This window comes from Choloepus didactylus, chromosome 4, assembly GCF_015220235.1.
Source record: "Choloepus didactylus isolate mChoDid1 chromosome 4, mChoDid1.pri, whole genome shotgun sequence".
Classification (NCBI taxonomy): domain Eukaryota; kingdom Metazoa; phylum Chordata; class Mammalia; order Pilosa; family Megalonychidae; genus Choloepus; species Choloepus didactylus.
This window is the reverse complement of record NC_051310.1, coordinates 98,592,819-98,608,642: the sequence shown is the minus strand read 5'-3', so window position 1 is coordinate 98,608,642 and position 15,824 is coordinate 98,592,819. Positions and strand designations below refer to the sequence as shown.

General features: G+C 35.5%; 1 protein-coding gene across 1 annotated transcript; it reads right to left on the bottom strand.

The window, feature by feature from the left end:
• Positions 1–3,161: 3,161 nt before the first annotated feature.
• Positions 3,162–15,307, bottom strand: BCL2A1 (BCL2 related protein A1). Its single transcript, XM_037833257.1, has 2 exons — positions 14,708–15,307; positions 3,162–3,440 (listed from the first exon to the last, which is right to left on the bottom strand). Exons 1-2 carry the CDS (start codon positions 15,125–15,127, stop codon positions 3,333–3,335), a joined length of 528 nt encoding a protein of 175 aa, XP_037689185.1. The 5' UTR covers positions 15,128–15,307; the 3' UTR covers positions 3,162–3,332.
• Between the last annotated feature and the right edge of the window lie 517 nt (positions 15,308–15,824).

Genomic DNA, 15,824 nt, shown 5'->3' with positions numbered 1-15,824 from the left:
TCCACTTATATGAACTATCTACAATAGGCAAATTTATAGACAGAAATTACCAGGGAGGGAAGAATGGGAGTTATTGCCTAATGGGTACAGTTTCTGTTTGGGGTGATGGAAAAGTTTGAGTTATGGATGGTGGTGATAGCTGTAGAACATTATGAATGTAATTAATGCCCCTGTCTTGTACACTTAAAAATGGTTAAAATGGCAAATGTAATGTTATATAAATGTTACCACAATAATTTAAAAAAAAAAATCAGATGATATAAAACTGTAACTGAGACAATGGTGTTTTAAGAGACTGTAATAGGGGAATTTAACCGAGTCAGGGAAAGCATCCCTGAAGAAGTGACCTTTGAGCTGAAATCCAAAGGACAAGTAAGCATTAACCAAATGAGGAGGTAGGGAAGCTTCCCCGGCAGAGGCGACAGCATGTGTAAGAGTCTTTGGCAGGAAGTACTGTAAAGAGGCCAATGAAGCTGCAGAAGAGACAGACCACCAAGGAGGACGCAACTGAAAAGAAGCGGGGGAAATGGAGTCAGGGCCAAATCATACAGGAGGACCTTATAGAGTGCCAGTACAGATTTAATTTACAATGACAAAGACTTTTTAAATGACAAGAGAAAGAAAATAATAATGCTTTATGATTTTATTTGTGGCAATAATAACATTTCGCTTTAAATTAGTATTGGGGATGATTTTCGTAATTTTTGAACTTTTCCTTATTGTTTATACTGTTTATAATGAGTGTTGTTCATTTTTCACAAAAACAAAAGCTTTATTTTTAACTCAGTCTCATTGAGAAATACTTTGTCTTCAATAACATTCATTTGTTTTGGGTGTATATTTCTATGAGTTTCGACAAATTTATACATCCACATAACCACCACCACAATCAAGATATAAAGCATAAAAAATGTCTCTTCCCAGTCAATTCCCGTACCCCAATTTCAGGCAATTACTGATCTGCTTTCTGTCCCTGTGCATTAGATTTATCTTTTCTAGAGTTGTAACCAATTTCTTTCACTCAGTATAATGTTTTTGAGATTTATCCATTCTGTTGCATGTATCAGGTGTTTGTTCCTTGTGATTGCTGAGTAATCCATTATATGGATATATCCCAATTTCTTTATCCATTTACCTGTTGATGAACATTTGGGTTGTTTCCAGATTTTTGTTGTTTTTTGGGGGGGGTGGGGGTTGGGTATTGTAAGTAAAGCTACTATGGAATAGTATGAACATATGCTTTCATTTCTTTTGGATAAATACCTAGAGGGGAATTCCTGGGTAAGTGTTATGTTCAACTTTATGGCATGTTGCTACACTGTTTTCTAAAGTGGTTATACAATTTTACATTATCACCAGAAGCAGATGAGAATTCCAGTTGTTTCACATCTTTTAAGCTTGGTGTTGTCAGTCTTTTTTCATTCTGAATGGTGTGTAGTGGTGTTTCATTGTGGTTTTAATTTGCATTTCCCTGATGGCTAATGGTGTTGAGCACCTTTTCCATATGTATATTTTTGTTTTGACCACTTTTTAATTGGGTTGTTTGTTGTGTTGTTATTGAGTTGTAAGAGTGTTGTATATATTCTGGATAAAGTCTTTTGTCAAATATAAGTGTGGCATGTATCATCTCCCATTCTGTGACTTGCCTTTTTGAATTTTCTTTCTTCCCTTTTTTTTTTTTGCAGCTTTGTTGAGATAGAATTCACATTCCTCTTTTGGAGTTCTTAATTGCATCTTTTTAAGAGTAGAGGTTTTAAATTTTGATGAGATCCAAATTATCAATTTTTTGTGTGTGTATGGTTCAGGCTTTATGTGTTCTAAGAAATCTTTGCCAGTCTGAAGGTTGTGAAGATTTTCTACAATGTTTGCATCTAGAAGTTGCATAGTTCTAACTTTTACTTAGGTTTGTGATCTGTTGCAAGTTCATTTTTGTGTTAGAATAAGGTAAGAGCTGAGATTCATAAAAATCTTTAAAAAAAAAAAAAAGTAGTAAAGTAATAAACAGAACACACAGCAAGCTACAGTTTGAAAGTCTAGGTCACAGACCAAATAAAAAATAGTTACTGATTTCCCAATGTTACTTTGTTAGAGGTAAGTGTAGTATAAATTCCAGGATTGAGCTTTCTTGTGCAAATATATTCCAAGTGGCCATACCCATATACATACTTCCTGATATATGTCCATTAATGACTATTCATTACAAGCACTTAGATCTGATTAAACAAAAATGAATTAAAATTTACGGCAATTGGGGGTAGGTGGGAGAGCTGGAAACTTGGCAGGAAGAGGAAATGCTGAATCCTACCCTGCCCCTAATAGACATAAACCCAAGGTAGCATATGTAGTTGCCTCTCAGATGTGTCTTAAGAGGTAACATGGGTTCCTAAGCCAAAAAAAAAAATTGCTACTGACTTGCTCAGGGTCCTAACCCCCACCATTAAAAATCATACCTCGGAGGTAAAAATTAATTAACTGAATTCCCCTGTGAAAATGCATATGGCCTGAGAGGTAGGGACTCTGGTTTCTTTCTTCTGTCTATCATCAACTTCCTAGAAAGGTAATGCAAGTCCCAGGGGAGTACATACTGTGTTGTTGTGGGAAGAAAAGGAAGGATGTGGAGTTCTAAATCAAGGTATAGTGCTCCCATATTTTAATCAAATTTGCTGACCTAAAACTGGAGCACAGAGTCTAACAAAAAGTATAATTTTCCAACTCATGACTTTTTTTTAAAGAAAAAGTTTAACAGTGGCTCAACATTGACTTATTTAATTAACTGTCTTTGTTCAAACTTTCCCAGAGTATGCTGTATATCTGGTTGCCTTATCGTCGTCACCCCACAAGACAGGCCAGAGAGAGAAACTGGGTGGAAGGAGCATCAGTGGAAGACCGTAAGCATCCAGAGGCATTGAGGACTAGGAGAGGCAAGGAGCCGAGAGGAACATGGGTAGCGGACATCACCCACTATGCAGCCTAGCCTAGCAACATAGTAAACAATTTTTTGGTAATGGTCATACCCTTAAGAAAGAGTCTGCCATAGGTCAGAAAAGACACCACCTTTCTGTTCATCATTCCCTCTATTCAATACCTGTCCCCTGTATTGAGCTTTACTCTTTTGCTAGGCTTCCAGACAGAACAAAACAAAACAAAACAAAACAAAAAAATAGGACAAAAGGTACAGTTTATTCATTAAATTGGGGATAAAAGTTCTGCTACTCTGGAAAGTCATGTTACATCATCACAGTGTTTGTTTGAAAGTAGAAGTAAGTGTTGGCAATAGTTCTTGCAAAAGTAACAAATTAGACTGGTTTCACAATATGGAGTGTCCTTTTTGGTCAATAGTATTGCTTCAGGAGATACAACATTTCACAGACCTTTCCTGTAACTTCCAGAAAAGTCAGCCAGCCGGATTTAGGTTCAAACTTCTTTACAAAGCCATTTTCCTATGAGAGAACAAATTTCACATTTTCAAAATAAGTGGCGACTAAGTTTATTGGAATACAAAGCAAAGAAACTTCCATTTAAATAATACAAATAGTTAATCTTCTCTGTGCTTTCACCAGCTTTATGCTGTTCATTCTCATCATTTTTCTCCATCTCCAATTCTAGACCTCTCTAGAGCAGCACTGTCCAATAGAAATACGATGTAAGTTACATATATAATTTTAACTTTTTAGTAGCCATATTTTAAGAAATAAAAAAGCAACAGGTAAAATTAATTTTAAAATATATTTAATATATCCAAAGTATTATCATTTCAACGTATAACAATAAAAAATTATCAGTGAGATATTTTATCTTTTTTTTTTCATACCAAGTCTTCAGCACATCTCAATTTGGACAAGCCCCATTTCATCTGCTCAATAACCACATGTGACTAGTGGCTACCATATTGGACAGCACAGCCCTAGAAAATAGAAAGTCTCATTTTTTTCTCTTTCTCTTTCAACTGACTAGCTTTGAAATATGTATTTATGTTTGTAAACTGCATTATGTGGAGAATAATGACGATTCACAATAAATCCATATTAAATCAGTGCCTTCAAACATATATAAAGGTTGTTGATTTTTTCTGTTATACTTCATTCTCCTTTGTGATCATAATTTAAAAATAGGCTAACCTGTTGAACTAGACTTTGTAGTTATTTAATTTACTATCTATAATTGTAGAGCATCCTCAATGTCTCTGAAATCATCCAGCCCAATGCCAACTGTTATTTTCACAAATGAGGAAACTGAAGCCAGAAAAAAAATAAGTTGCTAAGGTTAACCAAATTTTTAGTGCTTGGGCCTGGTTTGGAATGCAAACATTGTCCTTTCCACTCCATTACATCAACTACAAATTTCCAATCAACTGCTAAAAGGATTCGAGAATAGTTAAAATAATGTTTTAAAATGTGCATCTATCAAACCTTTGCTCTTTCAAGCAAGTTCCAGACTCTGGGATACAAAGACACCTTCAAGGAGTTCATACCCTAGAGTGCCTAGTATTAAGTAATAACCAGAGCATGTCTCTGTGATGGTTGGAAGAGACTTGGAAGCTCTGCAGTACCTTGGAATTATCTTGATGAGCATCACTGGCAGAGCGGAGTATCACCAGTCAAAGCCACTTTCCACTGGAAAGATTAACCAAGAAAGCCAGCTTCTAAATGTTGTTAAGATGTCAATTCTACCCAAATTGAGCTATAGATTCAATGCAATACCGATCAGTTTCCAGCAGCCTACTTTGCAGAGTTGGAAAAGTTAGTTATCAAATTTATTTGGAAGGGAAAGGGGCCTCAAATAGCCAAAAACATCCTGGAAAAGAAGAATGAAGTGGGAGGACTCACAATTCCTAACTTTAAAGATTATTATAAAGCCACAGGGTCAAAACAGCATGGTATTGGCATAAAGATAGACATATTGATCAATGAAATCGAATCGAGAGTTCAGAAATAGACTCTCAGACCTATGGTCAATTGATTTTTGACAAGGCCCCAAAATCCACTGAACTGAGTCAGAAAAGGTCTCTTCAATAAATGGTGCTGGGAGAACTGGATATCATATCCAAAAAAATGAAAGAGGATCCCTACCTCACACTACACAAAAATTAACTCAAAATGGATCAAAGACCTAAATATAAGACACAGTACCATAAAACTCCTAGAAGAAAATATAAGGAAACGTCACCAAGACCTAGTGATAGGAGGTAAATTCTTAGAGCTGACACCCAAAGCACAAGCAATGAAAGAAAAAGTAGATAAATGGCACCTCCTCAATACTGGATACTTCTGTGCTTCAGAGGACTTTGTCAAAAGGGTGAAAAGGCAGCCAACTCAATGGAAGAAAATACTTTGTAACTACATATTTTGTAAGGGTTTGATATTCAGTATAAAGAAATCCTACAAGTCAACAATAAAAAGACAACCCAATTATAAAGTGGGCAAAAGACATGAATAGACATTTCTCCAAAGAGGAAATACAAATGGCTAAAAAGTACATGAAAAGATATTTATCTTCATTAGCTGTTAGGGAAATGCAAATCAAAACCACAATGAGATATCATCCTACACCTATAAGAATGGCCACTATTCAACAAACAGGAAACTACAAGTGTTGGAGAGGATGTGGAGAAATAGGAACACATTCACTGCTGGTTAGAATGTCAAATGGTACAACCACTGTGGAAGACAGTTTGGCGTTTCCTCAGAAAACTAAATATTGAGTTGCCCTATGACCCAGCAATTCTGGTACTCAGTATAAACCCAGAAGATCTGAAAGCAGGAATGCAAACAGACATTTGCACACCAGTGTTCATAGTGGCATTATTCACAATTGCCAAAAGATGGAAACAATCCAAGTGTCCATCAACCGATGAATGGATAAGCAAAATGTAGTATATACATATGAAGGAATATTACTCAGACGTAAGGAGGAATGACATCCTGAAGCATGAATCAAAATGCAAGAACCTTGAGGACATAATGCTGAGTGGAATAAGTCAGATACAAAAGGGAAAATGTTATATAATTGCAATTATATAATATAAACTAGGATATGTAAACTCATAGTCATAAGAGATAGATTGAAGCTAGAGAACGGGGAGCAGTTGCCTATTATGTACAGAATTTTTAACGAGGTTGAACTTAAATGTTTGGAAATGAATAGAGTGAGGGTAGCTCATTATTGGGATTATAAGTAATAGATCTGAATTGTAGGTGAATTTGGTTGGAAGAAGTTGTTTAGAACCATGTATGTCACCAGAAGGAAAGCTAAAGGTTTAAATATGGGATTGTATAACACAGTGAACCTTGAGGTGGATGTTGTTTAAGGTTAACATTACAAATATAAATAAATTATTGTACAACTGTAAGACACTTGTACAAAGAGTTAATAATAGGTTGGTATATGGGGAAAAAGTACCTAATGCAAGCTACATACTATAGGTGACAGTAATATCTTACTGTCCTTTCATCAACAGTAACAAGTGTACCACACCAATACTAGGGGTCAGTAATAGGGGGGCGGGGATAAGGAGCATGAGGTGTTTGAGGTTTTCTTTTTTTATGTCTATCTGTTATTTTTCTTTTTTGGAGCAATGAAAATGGTTAAAATTGAAAGTGATGATTGCACAACGAGTTGATGACACTTCGAGACATTGATTGTGTACTTTGGATGGATTATATAGTAAGTGAATATATCGCAATAAAATTTGCAAATAAAAAAAAAGGCCAGCTTCTGCCTACTTATTAAGTCTAGCGTCATGCTCTTCTCCATACTCAGAGATACATTCTTATTCCCTAAAAGAGGGAGGAAATTGCCCCCTCTCTCTTCTTTTTCTTTCCCACCTCACACTCACATTTCCTATACATTCTAGGTACATACCCACTTCATTATTCCCCTTTCTAGAATTTTCATAAACCCCATATTTGGCAAGTATAATAACATACTCTAAAATGATGTTTTATTATTATGACACTGATCATTGCTGTTAGGATTGGGCAGTTAACAAATCAACAAAAACTTTTGACTCCCTAGCTTAACTCCACCCTTGCCTGGGTCAGTGTTGACAATTGAAAATGCCTGAGGCTTTCTCTAGTGAACTACTTAAAATGAGAGGAAAAAAAAAGGAAAAAAGAAGTCCCCTTTTCAGAGCCCATCCCCAGCCCTCTAGTTCACCAAGCAATAACCAGAGTTGGTACCTGATTCTGTGTGCCCCTGTTCTTGGGATACAGCCCTTTTCCAGTATTCTGAGCTCAGCCAACTCCAAACCCTCTGTTTCTATTTATTTATGTATTTTTTTTTCCATCAGTCCCACCTGCTCTCTGCCAAGAGAAAGCTCTGGGTTCCTTTCCTGCTTGCTCTGGGTTTATCTGTGCTCATAGCATGTATTCAGTAGTCCAAATTTGTTAACTAAAACTGCAGTTGGAGCTTGGTTGAGCTACATTCCCTTGCTCCTGGCAGGGACTGTTTCTTTTTCCCACAGTGGTTTTCCAACTCAGCCTGCCAAGCCCGTAGAGGTGGGGCACCAACTCCACAGTTGGGGAGCTTTACTTACAGTTCTATGCTGCGATCTCAGCTATTCCACCCATTCCAGACTGGTGTACTATGTGTGTTCAGTCACGAATATACCCCTATCAGTTGCTCTAGACTATTTTCTAGTTATTCCTGGCAATTTACTAGTTGCTCTAGGGAACTAACTAAATTCCATACTTCCCTTTGCCATAATCTTGCCCCACCTCTCAATCTTATTGTTTTTAAACCTTTTAAATTCGCCTGATTATTTTAAGCCTATTGAACCTTATTATTTTAAGCCTATTGAAATTGAATTTATTTTTAATAGTATCACCCCATTGCTGGTAAGGTCATTGTGACATTGTTACATTGATACAATCCTTTTGGAAAGCAATATGTATTCCAATATGTATGGATATCATAATTATACTCATCTTATGAACCAGTAATTCTGTTTTTAGAAATTTATCATGAGGCAGTCTTCTAAAATATGAGATGAACCCATACCCATGTTCAGTATTGAAGCAGTATTTCTAAGAAGGGAAAATTGAAAACAACATCAGTGTCTGACAGTTGGGAATATTCTGTAGCCATTGTAAATATTAACATGGAATAGGTGAGGTAGTATTGAAAATATATTACCTGAAAAAAATTTTGTTGTATACCTTATCTGTAATTGATATAAAATATGAATGTGGATGTTAGAGTGGTGGGGTGAGTCTTCTTCTTTTCAAAAATATTTCCTTTAATGATGCTATTTGTATCTTAAACCATTTTATAAAAATAAATATACAAATAAGACTTCAATATCCTGTCAGTAATGCAGTAGTTAGCTAAGAATACCCAGATCTGATTGTTTCTGGGAATAGTAGTAATTTATTAAATTCAACTACCTTGGTTTCAAGTCTAAAATACAAAATAATATACTATATCAGTAACTCAAAGAAAATCATGCCCTCAGAATTTTTAAAAGATATAGGTAAATATTGTCATATCATTCCCACTACTCTAGAGATATTCATTCATTTACTCATTCAAGAAATATTTATTGAGCATTGACTACATGCCAGGTACCATTTTAAGCAATGGAAACACAGTGATGAGCAAAACATTCAGGATCCCTGCCCTCACAAAGCTTAAATTCTCATCATAGAGCTAGACAAGAAACAGATAAGCAAATAAATATGTAATGTGGTATCTGGTCACGATAACTGTTAAGAAGGAAATAAAGCAGGGTACAAGGGTAGAGAGTGGAATTGTACTATCTCAGATGAGGTGATCAAGGAACACTTCCCTAAGAGGTACCATTGAGCAGAGACCTGAGTGACGGGAGGAAAGGAGCCATGAAAACTTCTTGGGGTAGGTTATTCCAGGCGGACATGCAAAGGCCATGAGAGTAGAGTGTGCTTGAGAGCACAGGAGGGATTCACAGAAAATGAGATCAAAGAGGTAGTCAGAAGCCTGCCGCAGTAAAGACTTTGGATTTTTGTTCCCAGGGTGAAGGGGTGGCTTGGAGAGTCTTGATGAGGCCACCACATGATCTAATTCAAGTTTTTAAAAGATCACTCTGGTGACTATGTGGAGAACAGATCATAGCAGGTCAAGGATGGAAGCAGGGAGACTGGGAGGAGGGTATTCACATAGTCCAGTACGGGAGGAAGGTGGCCTGGATATACTAGATATACAGTATTTTGAAAGTAGAACCAACAGGATTTGCTAATGGAATGCATGTGGGGTATAAGGCAAAGGAGTCAAGGATAGCACCTAAGCTTAGAAAGCTAGAACTTGAAGATTTTTCCTGAAGGACTTACAGGAAGAAGTGTTTTTCTCTAACTCATGTATCAGTATCATGCATGTCTACATGACTTGAATTATGTTTCACTTTATCTTTCATTAAATTATTTTTAAATCTCAAGTTAAAATTCAAAAGAAATGTAGAATTTCCCCCCCAAAAAACACAAATTAATCAAGGGATATATGAGAATACTTGAGATTGTTATCACACCACTACTAGATCTTTACATCTCTTGGAAATGTCCTTGTAAAATGTAATTTTAGTCAATCATCTACTTGTCTCTATGTGTCCATTCATTTGAACTCAAGTTGATAAGACCATTTTGCAGAGCAAGAGAATCACAAAAATCTTTGTGGTCCAAATCTTAAGACCCAGGTTTAATATGCTAGTTAGTTGGAAAGCACCAACCCTGAATGTACATTCCTACTTTCAAAGGGGCTTTCTTTTGGAATTAGAGTAGTTTTAAGAATTGTGTATTTAAACTTCTCAAAATTTCTCATGTAACTCTTGTAATTGTTTAGTAGTATTTGACAGTTTATAAAGCACTTTTACAAAAAATTTTCTCTAATCCTTTAACTGCCCTTCGAAAGTAGATATTATTGTCTTCGTTTTAAATCAGTATAATGTGAGTCTCAGGGTATTTCAGTAACTTGCCCAAGGTCACACCTCTGGTGAGTGGGAAAACCAGGATTCAAACCTCCAATTTCAATATGAGTCCATTTAGTCATTCAATCAACAAATATTTGTTGAGTACCTTCTGTGCAATAGGTCCAAAGCAATTGGGGTTTACAGTGGTACATTAAATGGCCATGACTCTTCCCATATGAAGCTGAGGGTGAAGTGTTCTTTCCATTCTACCAGTACAGATGTAGAACACTTTACTTAAGGGGGACAAAGTAGGAAAGTCACCTAGATCAAAAGGAAGGATAATCCCAAAGGGGCGAGAGATGAGTTTCATTCTTAGGCACATTCTAATGATTTTGAGAACCACCCTTTCTTTCTTCATTGCTGAAGACAGCTGAAAAATGGCACTAGCTCTCTGATCAGATCTTGTGGGAGCCCATCCATTTTCAGTACTTCCAACTGGCAGAGGAGGCAGGAGGAAATAATGGTAAATGTGAAAGAAGAAGAAAAAGATATGAGAAACAGCAAAAAGAAAGAAAAGAGGGGGAAGGAAGGAAAGAAGGAAGGGAGAAAGAAGAAATAAAAAAGTGACTCAAGCTGACAAAAATGAGAGAGAACAATGAGGTTATGAATTCCCTTTTTTTTTTTTACACGTGTCTTATTTTTTCTTTTCTGTTTTAGATGGTAACTAATCTAATTCAGAGTCATCATATATATGCTGTCCCTACATATTATATTTTTGATCCAAAAGTGTTCATAAGTCTCTGTGCACTTGTAAAATTAAATTAAATTATAGGTATGATAAACTCACTGCCCTCCCCGCTACATGGGACATGACTCCTAGGGGTATAAATCTCCCTGGCAGTGTGGAACGTGACTCCTGGGAATGAGCCTGGACCCTGTATCGTGGGATTGAGAAAGGCTTTTGGACCAAAAAGGGGAGGAGAATTGAAACAAAATACAGTTTCAATGGCTGAGAGATTTCAAATGCAGTTGAGAGGTCACTCTGGAGGTAACTCTTACACGTTATATAGATATCCCTTTTTAGTTTTTAGTTTATTAGAATAGTTAGAATGAAATATCTAAACTTGTTGAATTGCAATCCAGTATCCTTGATTCTTGAAGGTGATTGTATAATTATATAGCTTATATGGTGTGACCAAGTGCTTGTGAAAACCTTATGGTTCACACTCCCTTTACCCAGTTTATGGACAAATGAGTAGAAAAAATGGGGACAAAAAGTAAATGAATAATATGGAGGAGAGGATGTGTGGCATTTAAAGTGTTCTTTTTACTTTTACTTTTATTCTGACTTTTATTTTTTGGAGTAATGAAAATGTTCAAAAATTGCAGTGATGAATGCACAAGTATTTGATGATACTGTGAACAATTACTTTACACTTTGGATGATTGTATGGTATGTGAATATATTTCAATTAAAAAAAATAAATGAGGGAGGGAGGAGGGGTATGGGATGCTTTGAGAGTTCTCTTTCACTTTTACTTTTATTCTTATTTTCATTTTTATTTTTTGGAGTGATGAAAATGTTCAAAAGTTGTGTTGAATGCACAACTATATGATGAAACTGTGAACAATTACTGTACACTTTGGATGATTTATGGTATGTGAATATATTTCAATAAAGTTACATTTAAAAAATTATAGGTATGCTCTGTTTGTAGGCAAAATGATCTCATCTTTCATTATAGCCATGCATTTTTAATTTGGAGCTGATGTCAAGCAAATATGAATGACTACAGACAAGGCAGTAGATTGTGTGCTTTATGATCAGTGGTTTTGGAGTTTTTTGGGGGTTTTTTTTGAGGTTTTTTTTGAGTTTTTTTCAGAAGGGTAGAAAATGAGAAGAGATAAATTGTGAAATGCTTCTTCTACTCTTTGCTTATTCTTGTGGGCCAGTCACTGTATTAGCATAGGCATATGATTGTGCCATTTTCCCCTGAAATGAATCATTCAAGAATAAGTTCATTCATTGAAGCGGATTTATCAACATCCCTATGAAAAGAAATTATCAATTTGCCATGCTAAAATGTACTGACTCAAAAAAGAACTGCATGTAATTAACAGAATCAAGGTCCCAAAAGAGCTGGGAGAGGAATATTCAGGTTGCTTTAAATGACATCTTAAAGAGTGTTTCTCTCATGTCTACAACCAAAGTTATTCAGGTGCAAAAGCAAAGAGCTTAAAACCTACATAAGTGCTTTGTGAAGGCTGTGTGTGTGAGTGTGTATGAGTATGTGTACACATGTATGTGTGTATATCTCCACTTAGGATAGATTCATGCTGCCATACTCATACTTACACCTGTACCATCTCCAAAAGATGAGTACATTTCTAGAAATTCTCAGAGAAAATTCCACACCCTCCACTGATTAAGTTCCAGGAGCTCACAAAATTTATCATCAAGAAGGTAAATTTTTAAGTAACATTTATGAACTGCTTATTTGTTCCAAATACTATTCTAGACACTGGGAATACAATTCAACCCCACACAGAACTTGCCAACTAGTCTCTCTCTCTCTCTCTCCCCCCCCCCTTTTTGCATTTTAAGTGATGAGCATTTATTAAAAGCCAAAGCCAGTAGTGCACCAGGCACGGTTCTTACCCAGTAGGCTAACAAATACAAATGATATAACCAATTTAACTTACTAGCATATCTGATTAAACAAAATACATTTCATAGAAATGATTATAAAATGCATTGCAGAGAGAAACAGATTATCTTTTACACTTACAGATCTTATGGTACCCTACATAATTATTAATAAAAACCAGCCAGCCCACATGGTAAATAGAAGTTAGCAAACCACCAGTTATTTCTTTATTTTAGGCAGGAAAGGAGAAAAACCTGCTGTCATCATGCAGACACATATGGGCCTCCATATTAGAGAAGTTTTGCCTTCACTTTAAACCTAATGGTGCAGTTGAAATTCCCTGCAGTCCTTCAGTAACGCTTTCCACAGCCAACCAGAAGAAAACATGACAAACATCTCTCTAACCCAGCCCCACATCAGGCGGCATTAGAAAGAGGTCCAGGAAGAATAAGATAACTACGAAAGGGGACTGGTTGCAATCGGACCTATTATTATGCAGAAAAGCCTTAAATAAAACAGAAAATGCAAAAAACATTAAGTAATAGAATTATAAATTTGATTACATCAAACTTTGAAATTTCTATAATGACTGAAGATGTCTGCATTTTAAAAAGACAATTAACAAACTAGGAGATATCTGCGACATATAAAAAATGTTAGTGTTCAGATTATTCAACAAAATCATACAAATCAATAAGAAAAAGACAAAATAGGAAGATAGGCAAAGGAAATAACAGGCATTTCCCTGAATGAGAATTACAAATGGCCAGTAAACATGAAAAGATGCTCAACAGGAAAAGATTGTTAATCTCACTAGTAATAAGGGAAACATGAATTAAAACAAGATAACTACATACATTTTTTAACCCAACAGATTGCAAAAATTTTGATAGATTACTGGGTGGAAGGAAATGTTGGATACTCTAATAAGCAGATGAGGAGTATAACTTGATAGAGACACTTTGGAGGGCAAGGGATCTAATAAAATAAAAATATATACATACACCATGTCTTCATATCACAGGATCTACCCTAGAGAAACACACACATGCACAAAGGAAGGCATATATAAAGATATTCAATGAAGCATTGTTTGTGAGAGCAAACTGTGGAAATAGCCTAAATATCCATCATCCAGAAATGGACAGATACTTGACAGCATTCATATACAACCAAATATAAGTAGAATATTTTTAAAGTACTGTACAAATGTGCTTGAATGAAAAAAGCAAGTTGCAGAATAAGTATTGGGAACTATTTATACATATAAAAAGTTTTTACATAAAAGTGCTATGTATATTTTCTGTGGATATATTCAGTAGACATGTTTTGGGGGTTGGAGAGCAGGCCCATGAAGATGTAAGTTTCCATGGAGTTTTAACTTTAAAAAAAATAAATATTCATATATAACTTACCTAATTAAAATTATTTTTAAAATAATATTAAGTGTATTGGGACATAAAGGAAAGCATATACCTTCAAGTGTGGAAGGTTCCTTGCCAACATGAATTCCAATATAGGGCCTAAACATGGTCTTGGTTTTGTGAGGCACTCAGTAATAGTAGCTGATAATAAATTGAATTTTTATTTGAGAATTCTTGAATAAAGATTCTTGCTAGAATGTATTTTTACTAAGTCACTATTCACTGTGTGGTACAGTACATTATTTCTTATAAGCAAGCTTTAACAACCCAGAATTTGTTATGTTAGGAAAAAAAAACAAAAACCTCAATTTGTAAGTAATGAATTTGCAAAAATTAACACCTGTCCTTTGCAGCATAAAAAATTCCTAAATGTAACAGCATCTATTACCAACTCTTTCTATATTAATTCTACATTGTCATGACAACCTTAGCAAAAGCTAAGTCCTAGATTAGAGTGTCTGACTATTCTGAAGATACATGAGAAAGTTCCCTACATCTGATTACTGTAACTGTATTGTAGTGTACTGTAACCCTTAGGAATGAAAACTGAAAACACAAGTATGTTTCCAGCTGTAAAGTTCCCAGATTCATTGAAAGTGAATCAGAAAGTACATTTTTTATTTTAAAAATTAAAAACTTTTACATAAATCACCCAAAGAAAAGAGAATTCTTAGATATATATTTTTTTAAATTAGCAAGAGAAACTGTTCATTCCTATTTCAATAGTAAAGAATAATGAAGAATATGTCCATCACACATACCCAGCCTCCGTTTTGTCTTATCCATTCTGCTGTGTTTTCCATTATGAACTGAGCAACAAAGAAAGAAATCTGCTTGTAGGTATCCACATCCGGGGCCATTCGCTCTCTTAGAAGTTTCTTGATGAGAATACCTCCAAATGCAAATATGGTTACAATCCTTCCCCAATTAATGATGCCATCTTCAAATTCCTTTTCCATCACTTGATTGAATATTGTTCTGGCAGTAGCTATGGAGACAACATCAAAATTGTCCAAGCATGGTTTTAAATTCTTTTCAATCTCTTTTTGGACTGAGAAAGCAACGCTTTGTAATACTCTGGATGTTTTGCTTGGACCTGTTTCTCGTTCTGGTATCTGCAGGACATATTTCAGATAGTCCTGGGCCAGCGTGTAAATATATCTGAACTCACAGTCAGTCATCTTCAGCTTGGTGGAGAGCAAAGTCTTGAACTGGTTCAAGTGGAAGTTGTTGAAGCAATTTGAAAAGAAAATTCACAGAGCTTTGCAGGGTTATGACACATAATGACATCTGGAGGCTGTTGGAATTTCTGTTTGCATCACTTTTTGATATCCTTCCTCCTCGTTGCTTTCATGCGTAGGCTGTGTGAAAGAGAAAGTTTGAAATGAGAAAGAGGAAAACGTCTCAAAGAGAGGCCACTTCCTCAACCTATAAATGATTAATTTAGTTTTAAAAGTCTTAAGTGCTTAGATGTGGAGAATCGGAACCCTCTGAACATTGCTGGTGGGAATGTAAAATGGAGCAGCCCCTGTGGAAAACAGTTTGGCAGTTCCTCAATAAGTTAAACATAGAATTACCATATAACCCAGCAATTCCACTCCTAGGTATAATACCCAAAAGAATGGAAAATAGGTGCTCAAAAAAATTGTACATGAATGTTCTTAGTACCACTATTACAATAGCCAAAAGGTGGAAACAATCCAAATGTCCATCAACAGATGAATGAATAAATAAAGTGTGGTATATCATCTTATGGATGGAATATGTATGTATATGGAATCACAAAAAGCAATGAAGTACAGACACATGCTACGACATGGATGAACTTCAAAAAAAAATTATGCTAAGTGAAAGGATTCAAAGTAAGTGAAATATCCA

Excerpts from the sequence above, each read along its gene's own strand:
- BCL2A1 (XM_037833257.1), bottom strand. The coding sequence starts at position 15,127 with ATGACTGACTGTGAGTTCAGATATATTTACACGCTGGCCCAGGACTAT. Across the intron at positions 3,441-14,707 it reads TAAGACAAAACGGAGGCTGG|GAAAATGGCTTTGTAAAGAA; the intron begins GTATGTGTGATG and ends GTTCTCTCATAG.